This window comes from Idiotropiscis lumnitzeri, chromosome 2 (assembly GCF_059441095.1).
Source record: "Idiotropiscis lumnitzeri isolate Australia: NSW breed Sydney's pygmy pipehorse chromosome 2, RoL_Ilum_1.0, whole genome shotgun sequence".
Lineage (NCBI taxonomy): Eukaryota > Metazoa > Chordata > Actinopteri > Syngnathiformes > Syngnathidae > Idiotropiscis > Idiotropiscis lumnitzeri.
Window position 1 is genome coordinate 16,740,030 of NC_142392.1, and position 17,470 is coordinate 16,757,499.

The window sequence follows — 17,470 nt, forward strand, 5'->3', positions numbered from 1 at the left end:
AGAGTGTGAAACAGGTGAGAAACCCAACAACATTTTATATTTGTATTTCCATACGTTGTAACTTATGGACGGTAATAATTCTTCATTTCTACTTCTAACATAGCGCAACTGTGGGTCTGGTGAATGTATAATCTTGCGTTGAGCCGCCACTACATTGAGTTACGATTCTAATGCAGTGGGCCTCAACATAGTTTATGTCAGGTCAGGGATTTTTACAGGGGGGACTTATCAAGGGATGGATATACAGGAATGGGTCCCGGTTTAGACGAGATGGCGCCGAGGAGCAACATAAGGGGAGTCCACATCTGTTCTCGTCTTGAGGGTTTTGGATGGCCATGTAAGGGCAAGTAGGATGAGAAGGCACAGAACGCTTGAACTATTTACAAAGTCGTTACACTGCCCTCCCCTTTATCAAGAACCTCGTCCCGAGGGCGTCATTCAACAAAGTCACTGAGGTGACCCGGTGGTCTCCTCTGTCGCTGAGGTTGCCCCGAGGCATGTCCGCTCGGAACAGCTAATGTAGCATCAGGCGATGAGTCCTCAACTGTAGTAGCCGCCTATGGGGGTGGGAGTGGAGGTACAATCCGCCCTCTTGGAGGGGTGGGATTCGAAACCCACTGTGAATGTGTCCGCGACCCAGACTGCTGCTGTGGAACGGCATCACCTCTATATGGGGCCAGTCTGTCTCTGTGGAGGGCTACCCGTCTGCCACCAGGTGGCAGCTGCACCCTATACACCACCTCTCCTATCCTCTCCAGCACGCCACACGGCCCCACCCAGTGCCTGTCCAATTTAGGACACCTGCCCTTTTTCCTTTTTGGGCTGGACACCCAAACCAGGTCTCCAGCCTTAAAGTCCGTCCCTCTGGCCTTCATGTCATAATTCCTTTTCTGCCTTACACCTGCCTTCTGTAAATGGTCGCGAGCAAAGGCATGTGCTGACTCCAACCTGTCTTGGAGTCTCCTGGCATATTCCGGTGGCACGGCTGGTGTAGCAGGGGTCTGCCAAAAGCCATTTCCACCGGTGTCCGTAGCTCACGCCCCAGCATGAGCAGGGCAGGTGTACATGAAGTGGAATCCTGTACAGCGGACCTGTAGGCCCACAAAACCAGAGGGAGATGCCTGTCCCAATCTCGTTGGTGCTCCGCTGTGAGAATTGCGAGTTGTTTTGCCAAGGTCCTGTTAAAGCGCTCAATGAGCCCATCACTTTGAGGATGCAGAGGTGTTGTGCGTGTTTTCCTCATGCCCAGTCGCTCACACATTGCAGTGAACACAGCCGACTCAAAGTTTCTCCCTCGGTCGCTGTGAATGACCTCAGCTGCCCCAAACCTTGTAGACATGCCTTCAACCAGCGCGTCTGCAACAGTCTCTGCTTCTTGGTCGGGGATGGCATATAATTCTGGCCATTTCGTAAAATAGTCCAGACCAGCTAAGACATAACGGTTGTCTTTGTCAGTGTGTGGAAATGGGCCCATTATGTCCTCTCCATCGGCGCGCCCACTGCTAGCTGTTGGAGGTGGGCACGAGACCGGCCTGGTGGACCCTTGTGCGCTGTGCAGAGGTCACAACGGCGACAAAAGTCCTCAACATCTCGCCTTAGTTGGCTCCAATAGAAACTTTGCCGGAGTCTGCGAAGTGTTTTCGACACACCAATGTGTCCTGCCCCTGCAGGCCCATGAGAAGCTTTCAACACAGCCTCTCTCAGAGCCCTGGGGATGACCACCTGCCATCTATCCTCACCAGTAGCAGGCTCCTTCCAAGCTCTCTGGAGCACCCCATCCTTGACCTAAAGAGTCCCAATCTTTGAATACAGTCCTTTAGTGGCAGGCGAGTATCTAGCGACCTCCTCCCACTTTGGGTTTTGACCCTGCAATACAGGTCGGAGGTCAACATCCTGTTGCTGCTGCTTCCTGCATTCAGGTGCCCCCACAACCTTGACCTCCCTACATACGGGGTCGACATGATCATGCGAGGGGCTTTGCTCATCACCACAAAGTTCCTTCTCTCGGGTCTCTCTCTTCTCGCAGAAGCGGCAGCCAGCAAGAGCACAAGGGCGTCGAGACATAGCGTCAGCGTTGGCATGGTGATTTCCAGCCCTGTGCTCCACTTGGAAGACATATGGTGCCAGTTCTTCAAGCCAGCGTGCAATCTGTCCTTCAGGCTCCTTAAAAGACAATAGCCACTGGAGTGCCGCATGGTCAGTGTGTACAATTAGGGGAAACCCGACAGACAATATCGAAAATGGCTAATGGCTCTCACAATTGCCAGCAGTTCCCTTCGTGTGACACAATAACGCCGTTCAGCCTTATTCAAGGTTTTGCTGAAGTATGCCACTACTCTCTCCCCGTCTGCCCCCACTTCACTCAAAACCGCCCCAATTCTGACATTGCTGGCATCAGTGTCCAGGACAAACGGCAGGTTGGCATCTGGGGGGACGAGAATGGGTGCCTCCGTCAGCACCTTCTTTAGCGAGCTGAAGGCCCGTCTGCACTCGGGAGTCCAATCAAAATCAGTGTCCTTCCGCTGCAGGTGGAAAAGCGGTGCAGCTACACATGAGAAACCCCGCACGAATCGCCTGTAATAGGATGCCAGCCCAAGGAAGCTCTTCAGTTCACGCGGGTTGCTGGGTGTAGGCCAGTCCCTCACGGCTCGCACTTTCTCCTCCAAAGTGCTAATGCATTCCCTTCCAACTTTGGCCTTTTATTTTTGTTTAATGAATACCCTTTAAGTTTCCCACTCCTCGCTTCCCTGCGTTTGGGTCCTCCTCAACCTCCAGCGCAACATGACAGAATGGACTAACCAACAACGGATCCAGCAGGAAGCACACGCCGACGAGTTCGCCGTCGCCGCTCTAGCTGGTACCCCCTCAGCCTGTCAACCAACCCCAAACCCTTCACGTGCTTTTTATTCCACGCCTGTTTCTCCCTCTTCGTCTAGTTATGACTCACAGCACCCAGCCATTTCACCTCCCCACATTTTTGTAGATTCTGATTTTGAATACATTTACAACCTTCTAGACTCCCAGTGCGACACAGATTTTGTTAGGCCCAGTCAGTTTCCTACCCACTATTAGTTTTTGTTACCTTTTTCTTTTGATTCCTTTGAGTCTATCCCATCAGACCTTTACTTGGGCACACGTTTGGCCATCTATCCCGGACCTCCGCGGGGTGGTCAACGACGGTTCCCAAGTAAAGGAACTGCCACCAGTCATCGGAACACCCGCTTTTCACACCCTGAGGCACATTCTTCACAGCCGCTTTGTTCACCTCGTCCACTATCATTTTCTGCACCTTGTCCCGTTCCACCCACATTTTGTAGACCACGTTCATCAGCACCTGTAGTCTCAGTCCCTCGTTCCCCTAAATCCCTATGGCGGCAGACTGATAGGGATGAGGCCCCCAGCTGCAGTCTCCCGTTCCGGCCCCTCGCCTGCTGCCGCCCCGAGTGCCGGCCCCTTGCCAGTTCCAAAGCTCCTACTCCGGCGGTGCACGTTCTGTGCCCCCCCCCTGAGTTGCCCAGGATCATTTATACATTTCAACAAACAAAGCAAAGACATCCTACTACTCTCCTATTTGCTATGTGTCATCTGCAGCTAACTTTAGCTTTCTCTTATTGGTTGTCTTCCCCGCAGGATGGCATGTCGGCTCTTCCCATGTGCGCGCCAAGGCAGTTGTTTGTGCTCAACTGCCAATGAGCCACTGGATCTGTTATTCTGCTTTTGCGGTCGCCATTTTACCAATCTCACACAACAGCGCCTTGATGTCTGGAACATTCTGCGTCAGCACACCCAGTTCTCAGAAGTGCGGCTCGTCCTGTACAAAACATCTGCCACCTATGCATTTCACACAGCCTGATCTGACCTTTTATTGTACATTGAATTAAAGGCCAGTCAATAAAAATCTTTCTTGCATTAAACTGAATACATTTAACTTGTAGTCAATCGTATAAAATCCTTTATAGTCAAATGTATCAAATCCTTTACTATGCTGGCAGTTTACCAGGAAGCCACAAAACAGATGCACGTCTTGATCCGTTTTCGACAGGAAACCGTTTAGCTCACATTTAACAGAAGTGTGACCCAAACATGTCTTGTAAGCTGAAACCGTTCGAACAACAGGAAGAGTGTGGACGGGTGTGATGAAGTCAAAGTGTTCATGTTTTTCCATTATTTGAGTTTACTTATGAAAATTGCTTTTGTTCCAGGCCCCAGATTGGCAGGCGTGTTGACAGATAATAATCCTGCAAATGCAGGAAAAATGATGAGAACGGAGATCATTGTTGCCTTTTCAACGGATCTTGTCAGAACTGTGAACTCATAGAAACTACGACACAACGCCACTTTACTGCAGCCTGTTGTGAAGATACAATCACATCGCTGTTACTGTGCTGTTCCTTTACTGCCCTCTGCTGTCGAAACACGCACACTTTTCAAATCAACCTGGAAAATGGATTTCCCTTCACCACATCAACCATCCCAAATGAACCAAACTGTGACCACATATTTCGTGGGTCACACTTTGCTGTGCTACAATAAAACGCCGCACAGGAGTGGGAAAGCTTTTCTCTGGACCTTCTCACTGAGAGGTTTGGCGGACCGCTCCTCGCAAGTGACAAAGACAATCTTGGCTGGTAGATTCAGTTGTACAGTCAGAAGGCTTGTCCAGTTGTTTTGCAGAAACTTCTCTGACAGTTCCCAAATATGAACTTGAAAAACGTATTCAACTTAACTGCCTTTGAGAGAAACTGAGACGATTTGCGTTTCTCTTTCTTGTTCTTTTTATAGTTCAACTTCGAGTTCAGTTTTTCACCTTTTCACACAACGTAATGAAGGCCAGTTGAGCAAGTGGAACAAGTGATTTTATTGATGATTGTGGAAGGCACCGATTTCATAAGCACCGTTTCTTCTGACACCTTTTCCATTAAGTACGATGAAAAAGACAACTGAAAAGCATAATGTTAAAAAATGTTGTTCCAGGCAAAGGCAATTAATTTCATTTTTAATGTTTGATATAAAAACAAAAAAAAAATCATCACTCAGACACGATGGTTCTTCTGACACTGATCACATTGGCTTAGTGTCAATATAAGAGGTTTGCAAAATTAAATTTATATTTTATTCAAAATCACATTTACATCTTACCACAAAGAGTCAGTTCCTTCAGTTTTTTTAAGCTTGAACGATCGCTGCAATTCTCACCAGCACATTTGTGTCTCTCAGCACTCTGTTTAGTGGAGAATTTTTTAGCACAAACGCTGCAACTGAATGGCTTTTCTCCACTGTGTGTTCTTGTGTGGCTTGTTAACTGTGAATTTTGAGAGAAACTCTTGCCACAAACTGAGCAGGAAAAAGGTTTTTCTACAGTGTGCTTTCTTGTGTGGCTTGTTAAACTTGCCTTTAAAGAAAAGCTTTCACCACAAACTGAGCAGGAAAAAGGTTTTTCTCCATTGTGTGTTCTTGTGTGCCTTGTTAAATGCGACTTTACAGAAAAGCTTTTGCCACAAACTGAGCAGGAAAAAGTTTTTTCTCCACTGTGCGTTCTTGTGTGAATTATTAAATGAGACCTTCGAGAGAAATTCTTGCCACAAACTGAGCAGGAAAAAGGTTTTTCACCACTGTGTGTTCTTGTGTGCCTTGTTAAATGCGACTTTACAGAAAAGCTTTTGCCACAAACCGAGCAAGCAAAAGGTTTTTCACCACTGTGTGTTCTGGAGTGATTTACTAAATTAGACTTTTGAGAGAAACTCTTGCCACAAACTGAGCAGGAAAAAGGTTTTTCACCACTGTGTGTTCTTGTGTGGCTTGTTAAATGTGACTTTACAGAAAAGCTTTTACCACAAATTGAGCAGGAAAAAGGTTTTTCTCCACGATGTGTTCTTATGTGCTGTTTTAAAGAGAATTTTGAAGTTAATGATTTCCCACAGTGAGTACATACCCAACTGTCAGTGTGACATGCCCTTTCACCTTTGGCTTGCCCATCATCAGCATCATCATCATTAGCATCATTATCGTCATGAGCATCTGATAATGTGTCCTCATTATGTGCTTGTGATGGCGCCCAGTGGTCGCCGTCACCTTCTGTTGTCACGTGATGACTTGAACTGCTGCTTGTAGGCTCCGCCCCTCTTTTGTCCTCACTCTCATCCTTGTTTTCAACTTCACTCTTTATAGGGACAACGTTCAGTGGTGACTTGTTGATCTCCTCCTCCTCCTGCTCCTTTTTGATGTGAGTCAAGTCTGGCTCCTCTTTCACAGAACGGAGATCGTTTTCACTGACGTCTGCAGGACACAGAAAGACAAATTTGGTTTGGTCAAGTCAAAGTTCAGGCGGCGACTTTGTCTTATATTGTTTTTACCGTGCTACCTTGACTTGTGCCCGCCGCACACGGAGCAATGCGTGCGACCCCAACTTGGACCGGACCATGGGGACATTTCACAAAATTACGTCCTACGATGTAAGCCTCCCGTTAGCCGCACAACAGTGATAAACGAGCATCTAAAAAGGAAGCATGTTGCGGCTGATGCCCGATTTCATTCCGGACATAGTCACAGACGTTTCTGGAAGCGAACTGAAGTTAGCACACACAGGCTATTGTGTGCGTCTGATGGAACACCTGTTGTGGGACCCTAACATAATGATGCAGACCACTGGGGGCCATCGCAACATTATGTCATTGATAAAATAGGAATCCTTCAAGTAAAATATGTTTACAAGTATTTCTTTTTGCATTTAGAGATAGAATTAAATAATCCTGGGCTTGTTGGTAGAAAAGGGGGTTGTGACGTTCTCCCTTTTTAAGCCCATAGTAAGCCAAAGATGCAGATGCATTTCTTGCAGCATGTGCTTGTTCACTGATGAGATCCGTGCAACCCTGGATGGATGCATTCAATGTATTTAAAATGATTGGATGAGGTGAAACTATGCACACGTGCACAAAACAGTGCAGGGCCACCCGAGGTTCATTGACTCTCACCCGACCAAGCCAGTACAAAGTTCATAAATAAGACCAATACGTACTTGATTTTTAAAAAACTTAATATTTTGTGTTTTATCCACTAAAATTGATTAACCACCATTGATGTTTTCGCCGCAGTGTGCACATTTTTTAGAGTCAGGCAGAATTCCTTCAGTAAGGAATTGCTTGAACAAGATACGTCAGAGTTTTTGCCAAAAACGAGACAAGCCTGCACAAATGAATCACCCAGCCAAGATTGTCTTTGTCACTTGCGAGGAGCAGTCCGCCAAAGAGAAAAGCTTTCCCGCTCCTGTGCCGCGTTTTATTGAAGCACAGCAAAGAAATTTGTATATGCAAACTCATAAAGAATGGAAAAACATGAACACTTTGACTTTATCACACCCGTCCACATGCTTCCTGTTGTTCGAACGGTTTCAGCTTACAAGACATGTTTGGGTCACACTTCTGTTCAATGCGAGCTAAACGGTTTCCTGTCAAACACGGTTCAAGACATGCATCTGTTTTTGTGGCTTCCGGCTAAACTGCCAGCATAGACACAACTCTGTTACCACTGAACTCACGTTTTCCTGTTTAAGAGGTCCATGTTTTTGTGACCTTCTATTAACCTGTAAGCATAGTTTTGAAACATGAGGTGTCAGGTTGAAATGCCCTGAGGCCTTTGGGAGAGCTTAATTTGCTGCTGACTGAAATAGCTTACTGCACCAGATAAAGGTGACTGACACCAGGGAAAAAGCAGGCATTGTTGTTCATTTTTACAGGTCGACCGGGAGAGTGAGACAGAGAGCCGTCCTGCTTCCTTCAGCTCTGTGCACCCTCTCTCTGCTAGCCCCCCCCCCATATTAAAAAATAAAACGGCAATAAAACCTTGACCGATTTCCCCAAACAACTTAATGTTGTGATGCATATTTTTAACGATAGAAAGTCGTTCTTTCCAAAGCAAATGAAAGTAAGACCTGTACAAACCTGCTTTGTGTAGCACAACACGAGGCTGCTTCCAACCTTCGCCCAGCAGTTGAAGATGTTGCTCGTTCTCTTCTTTTATTCCACAAAGTTCCTCTTTGTACTTGGGTGTCGTTCTCTCACACATATTCAAATGATAATTCCAAAATATCCGCACTTGATCTCTGCTTGGCGATAACTCGTGAGCTTCTCTTTGTTCGACGAGACGAATGAAAGATGGCGTCGTTTTTTTCCTTCGAGAAAATGGCAGTCTGTTCGTCACGAAAGCGGAAGAACAGGACACACCCCGCTCTGATATGATTGGCTGCTGGCTATGTGGCGCACTGTCACCAACTCACCGTCAGATGTCACCATTTGCGATGCAAATCATTGTTATCTTCTTCTAAACATTGGAAAAACGTACGATTTGAAAAAAGAAAAAACGAAAGATTTAAACCGTATGCATTTGACCAAACATTTTAGTTCCCAAATATGAACTTGAGAGATGTATTGAATTTTACTTTTGTTGCTGGTTTTGTTTATACATCTGACACCATGTCTTCGGTTGGATAGTATTTCAAATGTATTTCCCTATTATTAACAGTTGACATGATAAAGTGATACTTTATGTCAACATATTTGCACCTTTGCCTTTTTCCAGGCTTTTTTGACAAGTTGCGATGTGGTTGTAAATTTTAAATTAAAACATGTCACTCTTTTATTACTTAACTGTTATTGTGTTCGAAAATGATTTGGGTATTTATTTAAGTACTTGAATATTTCATTATTCGTTTTAGTATTCATTAAACTACAATAATTCACTATTAATTTCAAGATTCATTGAACTGTTTTAGGAATAATTTAGTATTCAATGTTTAATTGTTACAGAATTTACTTTTTAAATTTTGGTTTCACCATCTTAATCTTATGGAAAATTATTTAACAACCACCAACACAAGGTTTTTAAAGAGAAAGATAAAGATGTCCTTTCATAGTCCCACAATGGGGAAATTTGCAGTGTTACAGGAGCAAAGGTATAGATCACACAGAGGCGGCAGCGTAATGTAGCCGTTAATGTATAACATTAGCAGCAGACATTCATAAAAAGCATGCAAATATACACTGTATATACGTAAATACACAAATCCCCCTGAATATACACACTTACATTCCACAACATATACAAGTGTAAGGAAACACTCCAAATGTCTGTCAATGGTACGGAGGGGAAATTAATAAAAATGCTGCAATGATAAAAAATACTGCAATGATAGAAAATACTGCAATGATAAAAGTGCTGTAATGGTAAAAGTACTGCAATGATAAGACTACTGCAATGGTAAACAAAATACAGCATTGGTCAATATTTAAGTACAGCATTGGATAAAGCACAGTAGTAGTTTGTATTGCATCCTCGGACTGCACAATTGCACTCATGCCCGCCCATTTGTAGACCTGACCTAGTGTTCTTGTTAAAAAGTCTGACAGCAGCCGGCAGGAAGGAGCGGAACAATCTCTTCACTCTATCACTGAAGGAACTGTGGCGTGCTCCAAGAGTGTCATTGAGTGGGTGGGCTGGGTTGTTCAGCATTGATGCCAGTTTTGCCGTCATCCTCCTGCCCCCCACTGAGTCCACAGAGTCCAGGGAGCAGCCCAGGACAGAGCTGGCCCTCCTCACTAGTTTGTCCAGTCTCTTTTTGTCCCGGTCCGAGATGCCTCCTGCCCAGGAGACCACTCCATAGAAAATGACTGATGAAACCACCGAGTCATAGAAGTTCCTGAGGAGTGTTCCCCGAACGCCAAAGGACCTCAGCCTCCTGAGTAGGAAGAGTCTGCTCTGACCCTTCCTATGGAGAGCGTCTGTGTTGTCGCTCCAGTCCAGTTTATTGTTCAGATGAACACCCAGGTACTTGTAAGTTGAGACCCTCTCAACGTCTGTTCCCTGGATATTCACTGGTGCAGGTGGAGAGTACCAACGCTTGCAGAAATCCACCACCAGCTCTTTGGATTTCCTAGCATTGATTTGGAGGCGGTTCTGCTGACACCAGTCCACGAACCCCTGCGTAACCCCTCTGTACTCCCGATCGTCTCCGTCAGTGATGAGGCCAACAATCGCGGAGTCATCAGAGAACTTCTGCAGGTGACAGGTTGTGGAATTGTATTTGTAGTCCGAGGTGTAGAGGGTGAACAGGAAGGGAGCCAGAACAGTTCCCTGCGGCGCTCCCGTGCTGCAGAGGAGCACGTCAGACATACAGTCCTGTGTCCTCACCGCACCGGCAGGAGGGGTTGGTGGGTGCTGCAGCAGTTGAGACCGAGCGGGGGCACGCATCTGATCAAATATATTGAAAAATAGGTTCAACTCATTTTGCCCAATGAAGGTCCCCCCCCTTCTGGGGCATTGGTTGTCTGTGGCCTGAAATGGTCTTCAGGCTCCTCCAGACATCCATGGCATTATTACTCTGCAGCTTTTCCTCCATCCGCATCCCATAGGACTTTTTCCCCTCTCTGATCCTCCTTCTCAGCTGACGTTTCTCTTCAGCTCTTCCTTGTCGCCTGACACAAAAGCCCTCTTTTTCTCCTTCAGGAGAGGTTTAATGTCTGGTGTGATGCATGGTTTGTTGTTGGAGAAACATCTTACTGTCCTGGTGGGAATGGTGTTCTCCATGCAGAAATTATTATAGTCTGTAAATGTGTCCGTTAGACCATTAATGCCCTCCCAATGGGCTTCGCTGAATACTTCCCACACAGTTGTGTTGAAACAGTCCTTCAAGGCCTCCTCTGCTTCTCCAGACCATCTCTGAACTGTGCCTGTCACAGCTGGCAGCCTGCGGACCAGAGGTTTGTACACAGGAAGGAGAGCCACCAAGTTGTGATCAGCTTTGCCCAGCGGGGGGAGGGACAGTTATGTGTACGCCTCCTTGGTGTTGGCATAGAAAAGGTCCAATATTTTATTGTCTCTGGTGTGGCAGGTTACATATTGTGTGAATGAAGGCAGAGAGGAGGAAGGAGAACATGATTGAAGTCGCCAGTGATAAGGAGCAGGGCATTTGGGTGCTTTGTTTGTAGCCTACTCACAGCAGCATTCAGTACGTCACAGACTGTCTCACTCTTAGCTGACGGAGGTTCGTACACCGCCACCGAGATCACATGACTGAACTCTCGTAGGATTTAATACGGACGCACGCTAACAGCTAGAAGTTCAATGTCCCGACTGCAAAGTTGCTCCTTAATAGTGATGTGCCCAGGATTACACCATCTATCATGAACAAACACAGCCAGCCCTCCTCCTTTCTTCTTACCGCTTTCCAGTGTCCTGTCCGCACGTAGAATTTGGAAGCCGTCCAATTCGACGACGGTGTCCGGCGTTAGCTCTGTTAGCCAAGACTTCGTGAACATCCTCCCGGAAATTCCACACGTGCCGGGTTAACGCTGTTAGCTTGTCCATTTTATTGGGAACAGATCGAACATTCCCCATAATAACGGACGGGAGGACAGGGTGCTTTCGTCTCCTCCTTGCCTGGTGTTTAGCCCCCGCATCCCCGTCTCTTCCTCCTCAGCTCCCGGGGGACATCGGGTCTCGCTCCGGCAGCCAGTGCGGGGTTAGCACGGAGTGCGAACAGGTGATCTCTTGTGTACACGATCGATCCGTAGCTCAGAGTTATGTCTCCGGACACGGTCGCGCAAAAAACAGCCCCCAGCAGCAATAAAACCACCACAAGTTGGATGTCCATTGCTGTGATGAGGTGAAATAAATAAATAAATAAACAGGGTAAAGGGAAAAACACACGAAGAAGGCTCAACGGTGAGCCAGTGCTGCTGAAACAGGCAGCCACTTGCGCGGTGCCGAAAATCATCATCCTCATCATCATCATTGTCGTCTTCAGGAGCGTGGGACGATGTGTCCTCACTATGTGCTTGTGATGGCCCCCAGTGGTCTTCGTCACCTTCTGTTGTCACGTGATGCTTGGAGGCTCCGCGTGTCTGTTGTCCTCACTCTCACCCTTGTCTTCATCTTCACTCTTTAAAGCTGTGATTCTCAAATCGTGGGTCGCGGTGCGATGCTGAGGCGGGCGCATGGGACCCTGGGGAACATGCTTTTTTTCCGCCGTAGTCCATCTGAACGATGCATCGTTTTGGGACCGAAAAAGGCGATCTCAGACAACACGAGTTTGAACTCGTCAAAACTGTTTGTTCCCCTAGTTCACGCGGTACTGATTAAAAAAAATATATATATATCGCGTCAGCCTGTCGCTGGTTGTTTATTTTGCTGCTACTTAAACGCCCTGCGCTAAGCTATCTTGCACCTGTAGTGTATTTTCACAAGGTCTGACATAGACAACTTATTTTATGGCCATGACAACTGTCGCTTTGAACTCCCTCAGGGCTTCCTGACTCCCCCTTTGACACGTAGATTGCCGCCCTGAGAGGCACGAGACTTTAACTTTATCTACGGGGGGTCAGGAAGCAGAACAGGGGTTATCTGCGTCCCAAGGAGGGGGTTTACAAAAGAGGGGTCTGGCGCCGGGAAGTCGCACCTTCGCGGAGTCTGTGCCCCGCAGGCCTGGGGGCAGTTTGAGGAGTCAGCTAAGAGACAGCTGGATAAAATGCATATGCAATAAGGGAAAATTAGATATTCATGTCCTTTGTTTGCCTTCCCTATAAGAAGGGAAGGCGCGAGAAGGGGACACCTTTTTTCTTTTGGGAACTTCTGACATCAGCTGAGATCAATAAAATCTTCTTCCAACCACCGGTGTGTGTCAGAAGTTTTTTCCATCACCAAGCCAACCTTGCCTGGCGACCTGTCCGGAGGGGAGCTGAGCCAGACCCGCACATCAACAACGAAATTTACCTCATTTTTGGCGTCACGAACAGGATTCGTGCTCCAGCGAGGGCCTCCGGGTGCTGGGGTGCAGGCGTTCAACAGCCGGCCGGCTGAACTTGAGGTGAGATGCTTTTACTCACAATGGATGTTGGGCGCCTGTGTCTGAGCGGTCGGGGGTTTTGGGGCAGTTAAAGAGAGCTTGTGCGTGTGGGTCTGCTGGTTGGTTGGTCATGGAAAATGCTGTCCCTATGTCTTGGTTTTTGGAGTAGGAAAGGCCGTTGTAAGGATTAAGACATGTGAAAAGGTCAAAGTAACCGCACTATGCAAGAACATTAGAAAAAGTATAAAAAAACTGATGAAAGAAACTAAGTAAATGGAGCCTTAGTGAGGGGACACGAAGTAACCCACTATGCAATAACATTAGGAAAGTATAAAAAAATGATGAAAGAAACTAAGTAAAGAGACTTGTGCGGGAGTGGTCAAAGAGATGAGAAACAAGAAGTGGAAAGCTCCGAGACTGCTGTTGAAAAGCTAAGAAGCGAACTATGGATTATATAGTCGTGAAAGGCTTAGTTTGAGTACAGACCCTGGCCAGGGTGTAAATTTTTGCAGGAAATTATGAGCGGAAAAGACCACTAATGAGATAAGAAGAGAAGATATGAAATAGAAGAGATGATGAGATGAGAAGTTCGGACAGTTTGGCATGAGAGAAATCCGAACAGAAGTAGAGACGCGCGCTATCACGTATCGTTTGGGCAAGCGAGGCATGGAGCGCATTTGAGGCACGAGACGCACTTCAGTGTTGACGGCGCGGAGCCAGGAGCTGTCGTTGTGTTCGGTATGTTACGGAGGTTCCTTGTCAAGCCGGTTCGATTCCGCTGTTTGAGACATATCCGGTGATCAAATGCGCTCTGGTCAAGGCCACGCAAAATCAAGAATCTGGCTGCGGTCCACGTTTGGCATAGGATGTACGCAGGGGTTTATGAAGTGATATGGGTACGTGGAAATTAGGCCTAATTAGGGGGTTTAATAATGGTATACCAGTATATGAATGATATGTGCACACAATAGAAATGTTTGAAAGTCTGCAGAAGTAATGATAATGATAGACAAGCGCTTTGAAAATCAATAGAGACGTACTGAGAATAATATTAACTATAATGTGATTGTATTAATATAAGGATGAAGAAAATAAGGATGGCAAAAATGATTGAATATAGGAAAATCCAAAACGCGCACACGTCCTTGCGCTGCGCGTGAACGCGTGCACGCGTGGCCGTTGGCCGCCAACCTTAGAGGGTTGTGTACATGTAATAGTTTCGAGAAAAATAGCCATCAAAACGAGAATTATCATAAGCCAAAATGAAATAGATTGAATTGTTGTCAGTTTATTTTTTGTGTCTGTTCTTTTCGTGAACATTGTCTTCTATGGAGTGGGCCCGTGTCTGTGTCTGTCTGCGTCTGTTTGTGTGTCAAAATGTGGGGAAAGAGTCATTAAATGGTTAAAGGGGTGCATAAAGAGATCGATAAGGAATGTTCTATCAAAATTGTGCTTTTAAAAACAAAAAATTTGAAATTTTAAGTGGTGTCAAACCTGAGGTGCGGGGGCAGAATTTGGTTCTCTAACTGAGAGGCAAGGTAGGTTGAGAAGGAAAAGCGTAAGTGAAATAGGATGAGCGGAAAGTTAAGAGGGGGTAGGAGATGACTGAGAGGTAAAGTAGGTTGGGCAGATGCCAGAAGGAAAGCGTAAGTGAATTGGAACGAGCGGAAAGTTTAGGGGGAAGGAGCTGTTGCCATTGGCTTGAGATTGCCTGCTCGTAAATTGGCAGGGAGGAGTGGCCGGTAAACTGGAGCCTTTGGTAGGGGGCGTAACCCCTCGTAACCCGGGGGCCGCGTGATCGGCGTATGAACAGTGAGGCGCCCCCCCTTCCCTTCTTTTTCTGCTGTGAGCGTCTAGGATAGGCTTGCACACGAGGGCGGCCAAGGAGAGGACGAGTAATTTACATAATTAATGAATGAAGGGTTGAGAACTTGTTTTAAGGAAGTGTACGATTGGGAAAATGAATGACGTTTGAAGGAATGAGGAAGTGCAAAATGAGGGGTTGAGAACTGTTTTAAGGAAGAACGAAAGAAAATTAATGCTTAATGAAGGGACTCAGTGAAATATTTTCTTGGCGGACAGTGAGAATGGTTAGAAAAAAGAATTTGGGGAAGTTGAGTAAGTTACGTGTGGTGTCAAGAGATTTAATTGGTCAGGGGCAGGAAAATGTTTGATAAATATGGCCAGAACCATACAGCACTACAGAAATACTAGAGTATACAACATGGAATTCCATCAATTGGAAAATGTAGTTACAAATAGGCTAGCCATAACTAATCACTTTTAATAAATAGAATGTTACTTAACATGTCTAAATATTTTAGCAGGCAGATCCAGCATCCTGCGTTCACCTCCTGTTTCTGACCCCAACAGAAGATGTCTTCGGCCTTTGCTTTGAGGTAGTGAACAACGAGGGGTGTCAAAGGGGGGAGATCAGCCTCCCCCACTGAGTTGGGTTCATGAAGCCCGAGTAGAAGAAGCAGAGTACAAATGGCTTGAGTGGGAAACTTAGAATATGTAATGGAAGTTGAGCTGTCTTCAATTTAGTCTGCAGGTGGCTGGACTGTTAAATCACTCAATCTAACTATACGAACTCTAGTAAGAGGAAACAATTTAACTATTCGTATAGGGCAACTGATTTATAAAATACTTGTGAGTTACATCTTAGAAGAGTAGCAGTCATATGGAATTAAATTAAAATAGAAGGAAAATATACACGTGGCGACAACTAACAGAGGGATTTAATGCAGCAGAGTTGGAAATTAGCCAGTGGTAAATTATAAATCACCAGATTTGATCAGATGATTAGGCGATACATTTCTATCAATACTTTCTCAGTTGACAGCGGCATGGGAAAAGGAAAATAAATAAATAAATAAATAAAAATAAAAAAGCAAAACGAAACAAACTGTTCATTTGAGGCATCATTAAAGGGGGGTATTGTAGGCTTCCCATAGTTAGCTAGACAGATTAATTCTTGAGGAAAAAGCATTCGTAGATTGATTAGGAATGAACAATTTGCAGCTCGAACAGTGAATTTGAATGACCACAAACATTTAGTCGGAGAAATCTTATAGGGGGTTACAAAACAGGAAGAAATTATATACATTTAACTACTGTAATTAAGATCATGTGACAACACCAAGGAATTACACACAGAAAACAATAAAATGAACTAGAAAAAGGGGAGGCATGAACGTAGTAAATTGACGTTGAGGAAATACAAATAATTAAATGAACGAGTAAGAAATCAAGACAAAACTAAATAGAGTTTGACAACCTGCAAGAGAGGTTCGGGATGACAACAGATGAGAAGATAAACACATGGATGTGGGAAGAAAAAAGAACAGTTGTAATCCAAGAGGTATTAAACAGAAGAACTTGAAGCTACAGCACAATTTAAGGTGTGAAGGTTTTTTAACAAGTGAAGCAAACAAAAGGGGGGATTTGAACCATGTTCTAGGATTATAGGTGTAATTTGGAAGGCTACGGGAATAACTTTAAACATACAATTCAATGTTCATTTTAGGATTAATTTGAGGAGATTAGAGCCAATGAGGAGGCGGAGCTATTTTCAAGGTAAATTAGGTCTTGCAATTGATATGCATCTAATCTATTGGACTACAATTAGTTGAAAAGGAGTTGGGGAAAGCAATAATACTGGTATTGGTGGATTGGAGCTGTTGATTGAAGAAAATTAGCTCTGATTCTGTGAAATGACTCATTTGCGTGTGATTGAAGGTTTTGTGAGAGGATGGAAATGTGTCAGTCACTAGTGCAGTGTGTGCGCGTGTGTGCGTGTGTGTGTGTGGGTGGCCACCATTAAAATACACTTAGACTATATATTGAGAATGGGAGTCAATCAACCACGTGGGGGATTGTTTAATTGATAAAAGGTAGCATGCTTGAAGAGGCATGTGTGAAGATATTCAAGTTCATTGAGAGATGGAGATGATGTGATCAAGTTAAGAGGATAAATTCCTCTCACCTGGAACTATATACTGCATAAGCTGTGCGGTTCAACAAATGGGATACACCGACTGATCGGTGACGGTTCTTGACCAAATCTGTGTGGACGAATAATTTGGAAGTGGTACATCTTATGGCACCATTTGACAACCAAATTAGTCAAATGGAGAAGGCCTATTGCGGTAATAGTGCTGGACACAACTGTACCAGCTGTGAATGACTTTGGACTGTATGAGGGGTGACACAGATGTCGACTATGAGACGGAAATACTTGGACAGTGACCCTATATATGGCATTCGTGCCAGAGACTGAGACCAAAAGACAATTGTGACTTCGTGGAATGTTTGGTTTTTTAACTTTTTTTTTTTTCAGCTTGAATGCTCAGCCGTTGCTAAAGGAACAGACGCTGTGTTGGTTACATGATTTATGTTAATTTTGCAGGTTGTGGATCACCTTCTGAGAGGATGATATGCTATATTTGTTGATTTTTTAACCCTAACCCTTTATTTTTCATGTTTGATTGATTTTGTTGATGATGAATTCAGGCTGATTTACAGGATGGACGCTGCTGATTCCAGTGCCGAGATTATGTGGTGTTTGATTTGTATGATGTGGATTGTTGTCGTAAGTGGGTGTTTGTTTATTGAGGTGTGTTTTGTTAGAGC

At 45.2% G+C, this 17,470-nt stretch overlaps 2 protein-coding genes across 2 annotated transcripts in view; one reads left to right on the plus strand and one right to left on the minus strand.

Annotated features, from left to right (window-relative positions):
- The window catches only part of LOC148341826 (uncharacterized), a 447,376-nt gene that overhangs the window by 342,558 nt on the left and 87,348 nt on the right, over nucleotides 1-17,470 (plus strand). The window lies entirely within an intron of this gene.
- Nucleotides 5,129-17,470, minus strand: part of LOC148341836 (uncharacterized) — a gene marked incomplete at its 5' end in the record, with an annotated part of 30,433 nt that continues 18,091 nt past the window's right edge. Inside the window, 2 exons of the mRNA XM_088283885.1 lie at nucleotides 5,129-5,859; nucleotides 9,907-9,912. Of these exons, the coding sequence (XP_088140011.1) occupies nucleotides 5,129-5,859; nucleotides 9,907-9,912 (737 nt within the window). The remainder of the gene's footprint in view (nucleotides 5,860-9,906; nucleotides 9,913-17,470) is intronic.